The following is an 18,143-nucleotide window of genomic DNA, read 5'->3' on the forward strand; positions in this document are numbered from 1 at the left end:
CATGGAATGATGAAGAAGACCCTTGCCAAATTCAGCCCCTTCACTGTGGGTTTCCCAATCTCTAGAAAAGTAAGTCAGGTAATATACGTATGTGTGTGTATGCATGTGTAACCAAGTCTCTGGTATTCTGCAATATCAATACCAAACCAATGGAGAAGCTCCAGAACCCAACCAAGACTTAAGTAACTGTAGATTGGCCGCCAGATTTACCAACACCCCCACCAAAATAATGCATGCTATCTAGTTAATTTTGCACTTTCGATAAACAGTAAGCAGTATTTGATTGTTTTAACTTTTGTGCAATACTTAGATCAACTAAAAATTATTATATACTAATAATTATCCTATACTAGTTATTCTTGACATAGGAACAGCCCCTATCCATGTAAAAGGGTGTAAGAAAAATAAAGATACAAAAAAATCTGTTTAAGGGCTTAACCCAGGTGAACTCCTACTTGACGGTACAGAGGCAATATGCTCAGAGAAAAACAAAGGTATTTTTACAAATCTAAAAGAAGCTCTCTAATTTTTACACAATTTTGTTCAAGCAAGTTATAAGTTAAAAGAAAAGGCAGTGTCAAGGAAAATACAATCTAATTATTTCCTTGGATGATTTCAAGTATTTGCTTTTGAAGCCAAAAGATGCCAAAGACAGCATTAAAATAAATCTGGAAGCCATCAATTGGGTGGATCACAAATATATCTCAGAAAAATGTCCTTGCTTAAACTATGTCTACATATTTCAAAACCTTTGACTAGGACTAAATGATTAAAATGATATTATATTAAGTGAAGTAAGCCAGACCCAGAGAAACACAGCATGTATGTTGACCTCATTTGTGGACACTAGAAAGTACCTATAAATCTGGAAATAAACACACTGGGTGGTAACCGAGCAGTTATAAAGGAGAAGTATAATAGACTCTGTGGAGAGCACAAATAGTGTAATTATTTAGAAAGACTAAGTCAAAATCCAACAAAATAAGTACCAGGAAATGGGTATTTGCAAGGGGTGGGGTGCACAAAGGGAGAAGGGTAGAAGAATGAACAGGGAGAATGAATAGAATGCAGGCAAGAATGCATTGTATATGCCACAGAACTAAGAAAAGCAAGGGAAGGGATGGGTGGAAGAGTGGCGAAGATGTTGGAGGGACGACACAGATCAAGATGCGCTGTATACAGAAACTGCTTTGCTAGATGGCCAAAAAGTCAATACATATACTAAAAATTAAGAAAAGTAAGGAAAGAGGTGGGGTCAAAGGGTTGAAAGAACATGTTAAAAGGGGTGACATGGATCCGGAGGTACTGTATTCATAAACTGCTCTGTTGAATGTCAACTCCTTTGTACAACTACTTAAAGAAAATAAAAAATGTATTTTAAAAATAAAATAAAATGATAAGTGGTTATGGAAAACTGTTGAGAAAGGCTGCTGAGAATCTTCAAAAATCAAATCTTAATTTATCGCCTTGTGCAGATTTAGAAAACAGTTTACTAGAAAGGTAAGCTATGCTAATCTGTGTTTCTTAGGGGACACACTGAAAGTCAGTAGTGCCATACTGAACTACATGAACAGTCATTGATTTTAAAATGAATTCAGCCAGGTGTCAGTGTCTCACACCTGTAATCCTAGCTATTCAGAAAGCTGAAATCTGAAGATTATGGTTCAAAGCTAGCTTACAAAGGAAAGTCTATGAGACTCTTATCTCCAATTAACCACCAAAAAGCCAGAAGTTCGGACTATGGCTCAAGTGGTCAAGCACTAGACTTGAACACAACAAAAACACAAGGACAGTGCCCAGGCTCTGAATTCAAGCCCAAGGACTGGCACCAATAAATAAGCAAACTAAATAGTTAATAACTAAGTTTTTTAATGAATTCATAACTCATACAAGACTAAGGTACTGGTTTCCTGTTGAGACTATACAGAAAAAATACTTGGAAAGCAATAAACCTTCTTGTGAGTCTTTGTTATAGAAATCAAAGTTTTAAAAAAGTGACATACAAGAGATCTTCCCATCTGAAAAGTTACTTTAGATTTCCCTTCTAGGCTTGACCTTTCTCTTGGTCTTCTTAGATTCTGGTAGCAATGACTAGAGGAAATGGTACTGAAATCATTGAGTTCTATCTTCTGGGATTCAGCGTCCGGCAAGACTTTCAGTATGTGCTCTTCATGGTATTTCTTGTAATCTACCTGACATCCATGGTGGGTAATGCTGGAATGATCCTACTCATCAACACAGACGCCAGACTGCAGACACCCATGTACTTTTTCTTACAGCATTTGGCATTCGTGGACATCTGCTACACATCTGCCATTACTCCCAAGATGCTGAAAAGTTTTATCACGGAGAACAAATCAATATCCTTTGGAGGGTGTGTCATGCAAATGTTGGTCTATGCAGCATTTGCCACCTCTGACTGTTACCTCCTGGCAGTGATGGCAGTGGACAGGTACGTGGCCATCTGTGAGCCACTTCGTTACCCCATCATCATGTCCCAAAAAGTCTGCATCCAATTGGTGACTGGCTGCTATATCATGGGCTCCATAAATTCCTCTGTCCACACAGGCTTTACCTTTTCACAGTCGTACTGTAAGTCCAACCACATCAACCACTTTTTCTGTGATATTCCCCCAGTTATCAGCCTTTCGTGCTCCAGCATTCATATCAACATCATGTTGCTTCTCATCTTCGTGGGATTTAACCTGATGTTCACTGTGTCTGTTGTAATCGTCTCCTATATGTACATCATGGCCACCATCTTGAAGATGGCTTCCACTGCAGGGAGGAAGAAGACCTTCTCCACCTGTGCCTCCCACCTGACAGCAGTCACCATTTTCTACGGGACGCTCTCGTACATGTACTTGCAGCCCCACTCTGATAATTCCCAGGAGAACATGAAAGTGGCCTCTACGTTTTATGGGATTGTGATTCCCATGTTGAACCCGCTCATCTACAGCTTGAGAAATCAGGAGGTGAAAGAAGCTGTTAGGGCAATAGGCAAAAAATTCTTCAGATGAAATCAAAACCCTTAACTCTGAAAAATGAGCACATCCATAGGCTATGGTAGAGTTACATTATCACAATTTAAAACTGCAATAAATTCAGAAAAAATACTCCATTCTTAAATCAGGGATATCCTTAGCAATATAAGATACCTTAAAATGGAAAATGGAAAGCAGAAATCGCTACTGACACGTTGCAGTTTTCATACATATCATTTGCGAAACATTGTATATTCCTCATGGACTACTGTTTATAGACATTACTGAAAATGTTATGCAAACATTTATGGAGCATTACTTCAATATTATTTTCAGATATATTGTATATGGATAGAAAAACACCTTACCTATACACATAATATCTTACATATATATAGTCAATATTAAAACTCTGGGTTTGTAGTTTCATAACACTTACAGTTGACTCGATTGTGTGTAATGAAGTCCTTTGTGAACTCTGTTCAAATCATGGCACAAATCTGAGAATAAAATAAATGTATTCATTTAAAAATCACTTCATGATTCAGGAAATATTTTCTACCCCATGTACCTATATTTGTTATATTTACTGGCCCTTGAAAACATTTATGTCATTCCTAGATTGTTATGCCCACTCCTTCTCTTTCTGGCTTATAGAAAAGGAATTCCTGCAACCATTTTTAAAAATTTCTGTATCCAATAATCTAGAAAGAAATTGATCTTTAAAAATGGACTTTCCAGTGCTCATTCATTACTGTAAAGCATACCTGTAATTTTTGTTAAAACTGATCATGAATAATTACAGGAGCTTAATAGGAATTCAAATGGAAGACAAGGACAAATTTGAGTCAAGAGGACGACTACCTTTAGCTAATCCATTGTACTCCACGTGGTTATGGTGGGACAACAGTGAGAGGAAAGTATCTGTGGCCATTTTCACAGCTGACAGCATCGTGGTAGATCCCTACTAATTCCTGTATCAGAATCCATGTGATTGTCTTCTCTAGAAAGCTGAAATCCACTTTAATCAAAGATCACTGGGGAATGTTGTTTTTTCCAGTTCCATCTCAGACACTGTTACTTCAGATTCCCCAGGGACTGAGTTTGGATCCCTTAAGCCCCCAACTATAAACTCCTATATGGAGAGGAAACCACAGAGCAACCTCGGAGCCGATCAGCCTGCACCAGCTGCAGAGGGAGAACCTGGTGCCAATGCTGCTGTAATTAAAACAAAGCAAATCCATCTCCTCAGCACCCCATCACAGCTCTGCATCATTGCAGCCTGTGCAGGAGGTAGCAGCCGAAGCAAACGGATCAGAGGCAGAACTGCAGTGTTAAATCCAAGACCAAGAAGAAACACTTCAACCCTGATGATGTAAGGAAATGGAGTGGGAACTTCCATCTGGCTAAGTGTTACCTAGGGAGAATGTGAATGGACCAAAAAGCAAAAGAATCAACCAAGAAATAGATCAACCAATCGATATGATAGGCATGAATATAATGCACACATCTGTTGTTATAGCTATTTAGGGAATCATTGTTTGCTGCTATCCCTGTGCTGAAAAGTGTTCATGATTCTCCTCATTTCACCCTCACAATGTTTTAGAACAAGCTCTTCTCTCTCTCTCTTTTTCTTTCTTTATTACTTTTCATTTTTTAAATAAGTTTTTTATTGTGAAAATACTGTACCGAGGGGTTACAATCACATGAGCAAGGTAATGAGTTCATTTGTTATCAAGCATTGTTGCCTCCTCCTTTGTTTTCCCCCTACCATCCCTTCCCTCCCATCTCCACAACTACATTCCCCCCACCGCCACATCTCACCCACACCCCCTCCCACAGCTAAATTGTAAAGTTTGTTTTTCAACATAGCGTCTTCTACATCTCATTGTTGCAATGGGTCCACCTGTATCCCTATTTAAACAATTTGTTTTTCCCTTCTGCTCCCCAAATTATTCCAACATCAAGTACAGTGAAAACAGGGGTTATACTGTGGGGGAGGGACATACAAAGCAACATATTACTTTTTATTTTAAAAATGCATCTCGATTTATAAGAAATTACAAAAAGAGCACAAAGGGTTCCTATAAAGCCTTCACCCAGCTTTCTGTGCATGGCTACATCTTACATAATTACACTGTAAAACCCAAACCAGGATTTTGGTAGTGGAACTGTGTGTGTGTGTGTGTGTGTGTGTGTGTGTGTGTGTGTGTGTGTGTGTGTGTGTGTGTTTGGCATATATTTGCTAATATATTTGAAATACTGAAGAGTAGGTTTCTTTTTCACACGATCTTTATCTGAGTTTGCTTTCAGAGTAGGACTAGATTCACAGGAGAATATGAGAAGAATTTTGTTCATCTACCACATTTCCTACTTAATCCTTCTCTACATTTGGGTTATTTATCAGGTGATTTTTAATGGAGGGATTTAAATTTAAATTCTTCATGGATATATGACTGTCAAAATCAGTCATTCTATAGTGGGATAGTGTAGTAGTTTTTAATTTCCCAGAAATACATACTGCTCTTCTAAATTGTTTAAAAAAAATCTGTCCATAGCTATTCATCCGAGTCCTTATTTGTCTTTTTGCATGTGCAGGGCACGCAGTGACACATGCTTCTTCTTAATGATTTGCACCTTGTCTCTTTTTACACTAGAGGCCTTTTAGACCTTACTGACTTATATCTTCTCAAGACTAGGTTTTCTTGTTTCACTGACGTTTTTCTATTCTTTTTCTCTTTTCAATTTTCTTGACTTCTCTTTGCTTAATATTTCTCCTTCTTGAAGGGGTAATGATGCCTGATAGAAAATGTACTCATTACCTTAGTCATGTAACTGTAACCCCTCTGTACAGTATCTTTACAATAAAAATATATAAATAAACTATTTCTCCTACTTTCCTCCTTTTTTAATTTTAATTTTATTGTAAGGTGTTGTACAGAGAAGTTACAGTCACATAAATAAGGCAATGAGTACATTTCTTGTTGACCATTGTTACCCACTCTTTTGGTTTTTTTTTTCCCACTTTCCATCTCCCTGCAACTCCCCTCTTCCGCTAAATTGTAAAGTTCATTTCCAACACAGTGTCTTGTGAGTATCGCTGTTGCATTGGTTGGCCCTTTGTCCTTTGTCTCACCATTTTGTTATTCCCCTCCTTTCCCCAAGTGAAATAAATGTATATACAAGGCACCAAAATCAAAAACAGTGACAATAGGGGATAAATCAAAGGAAAAAAAGAAATAACTTCACACAGTACATTTCCTCTTTCTTTCAATGTCCTTCATTTCTATTTCTTGAGGTGTAAACTTAGATATTGATAGAGGCCTTTTTTGTCTATTCTAATGTAAGCACTGAGCACTAAATACTACCTTATCTATTCTGTATTATAAATCCAATAACTTGTGATGTTCATTTTCATTATGGTCAAGTTTTTTAAATTTCCCATGAGTCTTCCTTATCTATCCACATGCTATTTAGAAAATAATCCTTTTTTTTTTTTTTACATTTTAAGGAGAGCTCCCTGCTTTCGTTCTGTTATTTATATGTACTTGGATATCATTGTGTTCTAGGACACTACTTTGCAATTTTAATCATGTCAGGTTGAGACAGAATGATATAATTTTTATGACCCAAGGTAAAATCTACTTCAATAATTATCTGTGGCCGGTTTATAAAATGTGCTTTTTCGTGTTAGACTATTTTACAAATGTCAAGTAGAGCACGCTGTGTGAGTTCTAGATCCTTGCTGATGTTCTGTTTAGATCTTGTATCAATAATTCTGAGAGTAATGCTGAATTCTCCAACTACAAGATAATATACCATCTTTTTCATTTCTGTATTGTTACTTTTTGTTTTACAGTTATTGTAGCTCTCTAGTTTTGTGCCATTCACGTAAGATTGCTATTTTGTCTTTCAGCTTTGACTCTCTCGGTTCTGCGTCACTGTCTGCGTAAGTCTACTTTATATGGTAATATAGTTATGCTTTCAACGTCTTGCTTAATATTTCTATGTTGTACCTTTCTGTCCTTTTGCTTTTGATCTACAAATACCATTATATTTCAAGGCAGTATTTTTTCCTCACACAACTAAATAGTGCCCTGTTTTTTGACCTCTCTGCTGAAGTCTTTCTCTTGTTTGTATTGAAGAAAGGAAGCTCGAAGCATCAAGCAATGAGAACAAACATGGAACCACAACAATGCAGATGAATACATTTCCATTCTGCTCTTGGCTAATTTACATTTGAATCTTGAAAATCTCTGACTCTGTCTGATATGGTTTTCACAATATGTGGAAGAAAATTTTAAGGCAATTATATTAAAGTAGGAGAGAGCAGACCATGAAAAGGAAGTAAGATTTCAACACCACTTAAATCAGCCAATGCAGTAATTATGTCCTCTTAATAATATACTTAGAACGGCCTCTACTGGAGCTGTACAAAGATATATTCTAAAACTTCTATAGATAACTCAGAATAGACTTTTTAAAGTGTATATTACCCCCAGAAAGGTAGGAGAAAGAAAATAAATAACATGAAAAGGTAAAAACAGCAGACATGCAGTGTAGCCTACAATCACAACAAAAATGACTACTATTTTTTAAACAATGAGTTATAAATTTCCAAATATGAAAATCAGGCTTAAATTTATAATTTCAAAAAGTATTATTATGGTACCTTCATTCATTTATGCTTTTTGGTAAAAAAAAAAAAACTTCATAGCATTATCTGAATGAAATAACGGTTGTTTAAATGGGACTAATAGTTGTAATGAATAAATTCTTGAATGTTAGTACATACTAGAAAAAAATATCAATTACATAAAAACTAATCGAGGAAGCGTATGGCTGTTGAGGGGTAGCTAGTTACAGATGGAATGTCCAACAAAGTTTGTGAGTTGGAAACTTTATCTGCAATGCAGAAATATTAGAAGATAAACCCTATGACAGCCACAGTATTGAGGAGTAACTAATGTTACTCTGTGACAGGATTCAATAACTCAAGAATATATCTGTCATTAAAGCAGATTTGTTCTTTCCTCTCTTGTTTGCTTTCTCTTACCCTCTCTTTCCTACTGGACTTCTGCCATGGAATGAAGCAGGAAGAAATCCCTTGATATTAGATTTCCTAGCCTCCAAAATCTGAAACCAATTAAATTTATGTTTTATCTCTATACATTACCAAGTTTTATCTTCTGCTACAGCAACCCAGAATGAACTAATGGTTTTGGCTCTGTTCCCAACTGCCCCAGAGTCCAGTCTGAAGTAGACCACAATAAACTACATAAGAGCCATCTCCAGGCTTCACAGATGAAAATACAGGATGCTGAGTTTAATTACAATTTCAGATAAAAAAAAATAATCATTTTGTTTTTTTGTAATATCTCTCATCCAATCTTTAAATTTATAGTTTAAAAACTCATATAGTGACAAGCAACAGTGACTCACGCCTGTGATCCCAGCTACTCAGAAGGCTGAGATCTGAGCCAGTCCAAGCAGAAAAGTCCATGAGAGCCTTATCTCTAATTAATCACCAAAAAAGCCAGAAGTAGAGCTGTGGCTCAAGTGGTAGAGCACTAGCCTAGAGGCAAAGAAGCTCAAGCACAGTGTCTAAGCCCTGAGTACAAGCCCCAGGACCAGTATTTTTTTTAAATTCGTGTAGTTCATCTGAAATAAAATTTTAACTTGTTGCCCTGTCCTGTCTGACTGTCCTGATATATAACTTACAAAGTCTTCTTGAATGTTAATACCTAACTAACAGTCCTGGAACAAAAGGAATAAGAAGTCACAGAATTGCAGTTGCAGGAATAGAATTGAAAACCCAGAAATGAACCTACAGACCTATAGCCATCTAATTTTCGATAAGGGAGCTAAAAAAATAGAATGGAAGAAAGACAGCCTCTTCAGTAAATGGTGCTGGCAAAATTGGTTAACTCTTGTAGAAAACTAAAGCTAGATCCTTATATATCACCCTGCACCAGAGTAAACTGCAAATGGATCAAAGACCTCGGAGTCAAAGCACACACTCTAAAAACATTACAGGATGGAATAGGAGAAACCCTAGGTCTCCATGGTACAGGCCGAAATTTTCTTAATAGAGACCCAGAAACACAACAAATCAAAGAAAGGTTGGACAAATGGGATTGCATGAAACTGCAGAGCTTCTGCGTGACAAAGGACTTAACTAGCAAGATCAATAGAAAGCTCATGGTTTGGGAGAAGATCTTCACTAGCCATACAACAGACAAGGGTCTCATATCTAAAAAATACCTGGAACTCAAAAAATTAAATCCCCCAACAACAAATCCTCAAAGAAACAACTGCCCAATAAATAAGTGGGCTAAAGACTTAGAGAGAAACTTCTCTGAAGAGGAAAGAAGGATGACCAATAGACACATGAAGTAATGCTCAACATCCCAAGCCATAAAAGAAATGCAAATCAAAACAACATTGAGATACCACCTCACCCCAGTTAGAATGGCTATAATCAAGAACTCTAATAACAACAGAGGCTGGAGGGGATGTGGACAGAAGGGAACTTTACTGCTTAGTTGGTGGGAGTGTAAACTTGTTCAATCACTTTGGAAAGTAGTATGGAGATTCCTCAAAAGACTCCACATAGAGCTCCCCTATGACCCAGCAATCCCACGTTTGGGCATTTACCCAAATGTTCACAAACAAGACCATATTAAAGCTACCAGCATGACTATGTTTATTGCAGCATTATTTACCATAGCTAAGATATGGAACCAACCCAGATGCCCCTCAGTAGATGAATGGATCAGGAAAATGTGGTGTATATACACAATGGAATTCTATGCCTCCATCAGAAATAATAGCATTGCCCCATTTGTTAGGAAATGGAAAGGCTTGGAAAAATTATATTAAGTGAAGTAAGCCAGGCCCAAAGAGACATAGGTCCCATGGTTTCCCTTATTTGCAATAACTAGTATTTGTCTGAGACAAGCAGAAACAGTCAGATAAGTGGATGTTAGGTGAAGTGAACCCCAAGATAAGTATTCAAATTTTTTTTATTTTCTTTCATGCGATTGTTTCTAACATATTTATAAGATTATTTCTTTGTTGTTTTGTATGTCCCTCCCCCACGGTATAACCCCTGCTTTCACTGTATTTGATGTTGGTATAATTTGTGGAGGAGAAGGGAAAAAAGAAATCGTTTAAATAGGGATACAGGTGGACCCTTCCAACAATGAGATGTACGAGTCATTATGTTGAAAAACAAACTTTACATTTGGCTGGGGGTGAGGGGTGGGAGGGGGGGAGATGGGAAGGGATGGGAAGGGAAAACAAAGGAGGAGGCAACAATGCTTGATAAGAAATGTACTTATTATCTTGCCCATGTAATTGTAACCCCTCTGTATGGTATTGCAGTTGCAGGAAACAGGGTGAGAGTGTTGGCTCTGGTGCACATGTTAAATACATCGCTGTTAGCCATGATCCACTAGACACAGCATATTATCTTGACCAAACAAAGCAAAGTCATTTGATTGGAAGTAAGATGGACCTCTTCCCAGAATGTAAAGCACATATTGACGAGCAGCAAGGTGATTTCTGCCATCCCAGTGCTCTATGACGCACTATACTATGAGTAGTTGTGGCCAATATAGGAGTGTCCTCAGGAAAGCTTTACGGCTTAGAGTAGGCAAATGCTCATTCACGAATATTGCTCAGCCATATGTGACTGAGCCATTGTAGTGAGCCATTTAAAATGAAGGTCATTATGATTTAAAATAAGCCATCACTATGTATTAATCAAATGGTTACATCATGATTTTTTTGCTTAATATAGGGCTTAACTGAATATAAAATACAATGCGATGGAAAAGGAAAGGTTATCTTCTGTTATATAAATGTAAGAAGAGGATTATAGAATAGTTTTTGTTTTGGTTTGATTTTTTTGTCAGACGTGAAGCTTGAACTCAGTGCCTAGGTGCTGTCCCTGAGTCTCTTTGTGCTCAACCACTTGAGCCACAATGCCACTTCCAGTTTTTTAGTGGTGAGTTGGAAATACGAGTCTCACAGGGACTTTTCTGCCCAGGCTGGCTTTGAATTTGATTCTCAGATTTCAGTCTTCTGGGTAGCTAGGATTAGAGGTGTGAGCCACTGGCGCCTGGCTTTGAACCTTTTTTTTTAAATGGGAAGCACTTTAATGGTACTTATGGAAAAGATATTCATACACACTAAGCAGCCATGAAATATGTGTGATCTATGTACTTATCTCAGGAAACTCTTGCTCTAAACTTATTTTTATTTCAAGAGTTTGGATGAGGATAATATGGCTCACATGATAACTAGAAAAACTGTAGGATGGCCAAGATGTTTAAATACATGTTTGAATATTGACTCATGCAAGTACAGGTACCCATTTACTGGAAACATTAAGTCTGTTTATGTTTCTTAGAATCACCTATTAAAAGCTAGTGTTGTCCATTTTCAAATGAATCATTGACTCACACATAGAAGTCATGTGGTGCATTCCTATCAAGAATATTTTAAAAGTTACTTGGAAACTAATAAATATTTTTTGAGTAATCGTTAGGAAAATCCAGCTTAAAACAATGGAATGAAATATAAAAAGGTTACAATACCAAGAAATCATAGAGATTTCTCTTTTTTTGTTGTTTTTCCTTTCCTTAGTTGTCTCCAGATTTGGGGGAGCCATGACAAGACCAACTAGCAGTGAGATCAATGAATTCTATCTTCTGGGATTTGATGTCCAAAATGAGATTCAGTATGTCCTCTTCACCATATTCATTGCGATCTACCTGACATCATGGTGGGTAACACTGGATTGATCTTACTCATCAATACAGACGCCAGACTTCAGACACCCATGTACTTTTTCTTACAGCATTTGGCTTTTTTGACATCTGTTACACATCTGCTATCTCTCCCAAGATGCTGCAGAACTTTCTGGTAGAAGACAAATCCATATCGTTTGGAGGGTGTGCTGTGCAATTATTCATCTATGTCGTGTTTGCGAGCACTGACTATTACATCCTGGCAGCTGTGGCAGTGGACCACTATGTGGCCATCTGTAAAACCACTCCATTACCTTATCATCATATCCCAAAAAGTCTACATCCTGTTGGCAGCTGGTTCTTACCTCATGAGATCAATAAACTCTTGTGTCCACACAGGTTTTACATTTTCCTTGTCCTTCTGTAAATCCAAGCACATTAATCACTTCTACTGTGATTTTATCCCAATGATTGCTCTCTCATGCTCCAATAGCCACATAAACATCTCACTAACGTTCATCTTCATGGGGTTTAACTTGATGTTCACTGTGTCGGTCGTTATTGTCTCCTATACATATATCATGGCCACCATCCTAAAGATGTCTACTGCCAGGAGGAAGAAAACCTTCTCCACATGTGTTTCCCACTTGACAGCAGTCACTATTTTCAATGAAACTCTCTCTTCCATGTACCTAGAGCCCCATTCCGATAATTCTGAGGAGAATATAAAAGTAGTCTCTGTGTTTTATGGCATTATGATCCCCATGTTGAACCCTCTGATCTATAGTTTGAGAAACAAGGAGGTGAAAGATGTTATCAAAGTGGCAGGAACAAAGATCTTTAGATTTGATACATACTGAGATAGCTCAACACATCAAAGCATCTGGGAACACGAGCTGTGGCAATTTAATCATTCTAAAATGGAGAATGTAGAGCTGTGAAGCAAAGGCAGCCCCATAAACACACAAGATTGCATAACATGGGAGATGTTCTATGATTTCTTCTGAGACTCACTTCCCCCTTGGAATACAGTTTGACAATAGCCTCAACCATGAAGAAGGGTTCTGTGAAAGACAAAAACTTATTAACTCTTGGGTAAGTGATACCCCGTGCCTTTTCTCAAGTCTAGACTTCCTCTTTTTATAAGGCTAGCTCTTCTTGATTGGCTTTCAATCTGACTGAGGGCTTGAGCAGCCATAGTAACGTTTAGAGAAAGCGCCTGCCTATTGTCCTTTGTAAATTCTGCTCAAGTTATTGCACAGAAGTGAATGTGAAATAAAGGTATTTATTTAAAAGCATCTTATGTATGATTTTTTTGTTTCTTTTGTATGTTCTTCCTCCTATGGTATATCCCTGGCTGTCACTATATTTGATTTTGGTACCCTGGTATTGTATATACGTTGATTTGAATTAGGGAAGGGAAAGGGAGCAACAGAATGGTGAGACTCGGGTGTTTACACACACACACACACACACACACACACACACATATTTTGGTAGTAGCCTATGAAAATGTCTGAACATATTTTCCTTCATTGTTTTCAAGCTGCTGCAATGCCAAGTACAATCTGTATATTCTTTTTCCCAAAAAAAAAATCATTTTATGGAGTACCAAATAATTTCCTGACAATTAGTAGGTGCTACAGATATAATAATGTAAATCTGCCTTATAAAAAGAGGAAGTCTAGACTTGAGGAAAAGCATGTGGTGTCGCCTACCAAAGAGTTAACTATAGGAACGGCATGGAATAGAAAATATGTAAGCTGAAAGAGAAAAACTTAATTTACCAGTCCACAGGTGCACATTTATTGTTGTGGCAAAAATATAACACCTATCATTGTTGTGTTTCTTACTCCTTCTAGAAAGAACTGTGATTTTTCATGGAAAAGTTAATTTGGCCAGAAATAGAGGATTTGTATTCCAGGCTCCTTTTCAGCTAAAGTGATATGGATCTTAGTTTTTACTTCTGAGACCTAAAACTGAATATATGTTTTGTATCTGAGGGTGGAAAAATTAGACTTACTTTAGCCAGGCACCAGTGGCTCACCCTGTAATCCCAGCTATTCAAAAGACTGAGGTTTGAGGGTCACAGTTCAATACCAGCCTGGGCAGGAAAAGCTGTGAGACTCATCTCCACTTAACCACCAGAAAACCAGAAGTGGTGCTGTGGCTCAAAGTGGTAGAACACTAGCCTTGAACAAAAGATCTCAAGGACAGTGAACAGGTCCTGAGTTCAAGCCTTATCATTGACCAAAAAAAAAAAAAAAGAATTAGACTTATCTAAAGTAAATATGACTTCTGCCCCCCAAGTGCTGAGTGATGGTCTTAAATGGCCTGCCTAATGGAATAGCTTTTTTTTCTGGTTGGAGGCTTTTGGTGATGCATAGTCCAACACAGTGGTGGAGGATAGGAGTTCTATATCAATTCTTTTTCGAATGGCATACCTATCACTTTCATTCAGGCAGATGCCATTCAACTGTAAAAACAATGGGGATTCAAATGGAGGCCATGAGCTATGAGTCCAGGAGAGAATGGTTACAGAAATGGATTATTAAACATAGTGTAGCTCACATCATTATGGTACAAAGGGAAGCAAGAAACATTTTGGCGGTCATTCATATAACCTGTGATACAGGAAGCTCTCATTCCCGATAAATCTGACCATTATCTGGATCCACAGAGTATTTATCCTGCCGTAGGTGAAGCATCTTGCCATTGAGAAATATGGACATGTTGAATTTCTGCTCAAACTAGGAATTCATGGCTGTATCTCAGCATCTATTGTTCATAGAGTTTTAATTTTTTTTGAGTTTTTTTTTGAGTTTTAATTTTTTGCATGCAGAAACTTAGTGTTCACTCTATGGGAGAGCGTACTAGCTACAGTCCATTATAGACTGTTTCATAAGAACTTGGTGAGAGATGGTTTCTGAATGTTACCATGGAAGCTCAAAACCCTAATCAGAATTAGAAGTCAACCCTAAGCAAAGATGGCTACATTTATGAAAATTTAGATTAGACAGCTTTTAGGTTAGATTTATCTTTTGCATAAAGTAAGGGCTTTGTTTGTGGTAATAAGGCTTTAGCTCTAGACCCAAACCCACATTCTTAGACATATGAAAAGATGCTTCACCAGATTGCTACAAGAAAAAAAAGGTTAATTATGAAATAACAAAGGAAGTATAGTTGTTTTCAAGAAGAAGAACAAGAAGGAGGAGGAGGAGGAAGGGGGGGAAGTGGAGGAGAGGGGGGGAGGAAGAGGTGGAGGAGGAGGAGGGGTGAATGGAAGGAGGAAGAGGAAGAAGAAGAGGGGGAAAATGGGGTTTTCTCTTTAGGAAAGGTTGAATTTTATTCAACAGAAATAATGAGTGTCATTGTTATTGAATTCCCTCTCAATCCCTTACAACCTGGTTCTCTAGGGACTGGGGATGGATCCCTTAGGCCCCAACTATAAACCCTCTGATGAGGAAGAATCACAGAGAGACCTTGTGGCAATCAGCCTGCACCAGTTGCAGAGAGAATGTGGAGGCAGCAGCATTGATGTAAGGAAGACAGGCCAATTAAATTTTCCACATTGGCTGTGTGTGCATCACTCCAGCAGCTGCAGGCAACAGAGCAAAGTAAACAGAAGTCACAGAACGTTCCTCCCGGTGACCAGGACTCACAGCCTCTCTGGTGTTGTGATAGAAACAGATAAAGGAGACGGAAGTCATCTGAGAGTTGCCTAGCAAGAAGGTGAATCTCTCCTCACTCCAATGCCCAAAGACAATAATAAACAGGAATTGGTATCTGTCTTTCTCCAACTTTTTCCATGGATAAAGAAAAAGAACAAGAGTGAGGGTAATATCAGGAAGCTGAAATGTTTTTGTCAGAGGTGTGGGGAGAGCTGAGAAGGAGGGACAGATGAATGGAGAGAGGAAGAATAGAGAAATACAGCCAAAATATTCAATTAACAGATGTGAAATGGAACTGGGTAATAAGGGGATGGGTGGGGTTGGGACAGACGGGGAGAATGACGGAAAGGATGACGTTAACAAGGATTCGTTCATGTTGAACTGAAACCCCTGTGTGCACTTACTTACAGATAATAAAATAAAGGACTCCCATTCTCCATAATACTCTGTACCATGCTCTACTCATTGTACAATAGACATGGATCTTTCTATAGAGTATACATTTATCTTAAAGTTTAAGGCTGGGTATTGACCCATCATGTGAATCTCCTATGATTTAATAAACTCTTATTTCCAAGTTGGCAATGCTTTCCATCATATCAAAAAAGATAGATAGTCACCTTCTAAGTAACCTCTGTGGTTTCCATTTTACAGAGGAAGAAAGTCCAGCTGAGGAGAGATGTCCTTCATTTCTCTGACATAGTGGTTGAAGCAAAATTCAAAATTCAGGTTATCTTATTTCTGGGCTTTATTTTATTTATTGTGAAAATACTGTACAGAGGGGTTACAATTACATGAGCAAGATAATGAGTACATTGCTTATCAAGCATTGTAGCCTCCTCCTTTGTTTCCCCTTCCCATCCCATCCTCCCCCCACCCCCCCACCCAGCCCTCTTCCCCCCCCCACACACCAAAGTTGTAAAGTTCGTTTTTGACATAACAACTTGTACGTCTCATTGTTGCAATGGGCAATCCAGGTTTTAAGAGAGCATCAGAAGTGTTGGGACACTATAAATATGTGCAAAACTCTCTGGTGATTGGTGCATACACACACACAAACACAGTTTGTATTCTTAGTTCCTGAAAGGTGTTCTCAAAAAAAATCATATCATCTTTTTTGAATTCAGAATGATTAAAGTGTTTCTGGCTATATTATTGAAGAATTATCCCACATTGTTATTTCTGAAGGTATTTGAAAGAACCAGAGGTGATTACATCAGCAATTCCATCAAAAGAAAGAACACACATACAAGATGTACAACCTAAACCTCTAAGTTTAAAAACATAGGTACATCCTTGTCTGAAACTCACCCCTCCATGTAGAGCAACACAGCTCTGCCCAGTGTTGAATACAGGATGACTTCTGTCTTTATGACATGTAGACAGATGTAGGAACACCTGCCAATGTTTGTTCCCTGATTATTTAATAATGAATATTTCATCATATGGTAAACAATACTACAGACTTTAATCATATGTAGATATTTGAATATATGTAAATTCTTATGTAAATTTAAAAGTATATGTATATACATGTGAATAACGACTTAAATGTGGTCATTGGTTTCTCTACACTGCGTACCTAAGAGTGGAAATTCTAAATCACAGATATAAATATATTTATTTATAGTACTATTTCTGAGTTGTCTCCAACATGACTGTGCTGACTTTCCTTTTCCTTCCCAACAGGAAAAATATATATGAAGTCCTATACATTTATATCCTCACTAAAAGTTGGCATTTTACACTGATGCGTTTTAAGCTATATCTCTGTGAAGTTTTCATATACAGATGTTATTACTAGCAAACAAGTTGTATTTCTATTGAATAGATTTTCTTACTTTCACAATTTTGCTGCTCATATCTTCTGTGATTTTTTTTTTCTGGTAGGCTAATATAAAGAAGTTGCTTATGTGCTAGATACTAATCTTGTATGTTAAAGTTGCCTTACTATATCTCCACTCAGTATGTAGTCCTTTGTGCTGATAATGTTTATGCTTTGTGCAGCCTGCTCCAGTGTGGTCTGTGGGCCAACATCAGACTTGAACCTCTCTGTAATCAGTCTATAAAGAAGTCAGAGCAGGAAGCAAGCTTGCACCTTTTTAAACCATAAACTTGGACACGTTGAGCTTATGGGTTCACTTTTTATATAATTTTTATGTGAAACACACTACAAGTATTTGTTTGCCAGATCTATTAGCATAGAAACTTTGCTAAACACATTTATAGAGGATCACGTAGCCATGTATTCGTGATGGTCAAAGCAGAGTTGGTGAGGAGGGAAAAGTGGTAAAATGACAATATGGAAATAAGTTAGAGCAGCATCGTGTAAAACTATATGGATAAGCTGACAGTTTTCAGATATAATCACTTATGTGGGTAAATAGTGTTTTCACTAAGACATATTAAGCAGAAGAGAAAGTTCAACCAAAGTATATTTTATCATCTGAAATTGATGTATGAAGTGACCGGCAGTAGCTGAGAACACATTTATTATTCAATGGCAATTAGTCCAAAATGTAGATGACATTATGAAAATTCTTTAGCAAGGTTCACCTTTAAAACCCTAGTCAAATATGTCCAAGAAAATGTTCTCTGAATCCACTACAAAAGCCAAATGTGATACCATTTCCAAATTTCAAATTAGTTAAGAATTACAAAATCACAATGGTCTTTCTCTCTTCTTGTTTCTTTTTGTAGCTTTTTCAGCTGATATTTAAGTTTTACTAACC

The 18,143-nt window shown here is 37.5% G+C and overlaps 1 protein-coding gene and 1 pseudogene across 1 annotated transcript; both read left to right on the top strand.

The window, feature by feature from the left end:
* The first annotated feature begins 2,087 nt into the window (after positions 1-2,087).
* On the top strand, positions 2,088-3,020 carry LOC122104784 (putative olfactory receptor 5AK3). The gene has a single exon (XM_042675716.1). The coding sequence runs from the start codon at positions 2,088-2,090 to the stop codon at positions 3,018-3,020; it is 933 nt and encodes a 310-aa protein (XP_042531650.1).
* An 8,639-nt stretch (positions 3,021-11,659) lies between these two features.
* Positions 11,660-12,600, top strand: LOC122104795 (annotated as a pseudogene).
* The last annotated feature ends 5,543 nt before the right edge of the window (positions 12,601-18,143 follow it).

This window comes from Dipodomys spectabilis, unplaced genomic scaffold, assembly GCF_019054845.1.
Source record: "Dipodomys spectabilis isolate Male_0828 unplaced genomic scaffold, ASM1905484v1 ptg000030l, whole genome shotgun sequence".
Lineage (NCBI taxonomy): Eukaryota > Metazoa > Chordata > Mammalia > Rodentia > Heteromyidae > Dipodomys > Dipodomys spectabilis.

Excerpts from the sequence above, each read along its gene's own strand:
- LOC122104784 (XM_042675716.1), top strand. The coding sequence starts at position 2,088 with ATGACTAGAGGAAATGGTACTGAAATCATTGAGTTCTATCTTCTGGGA.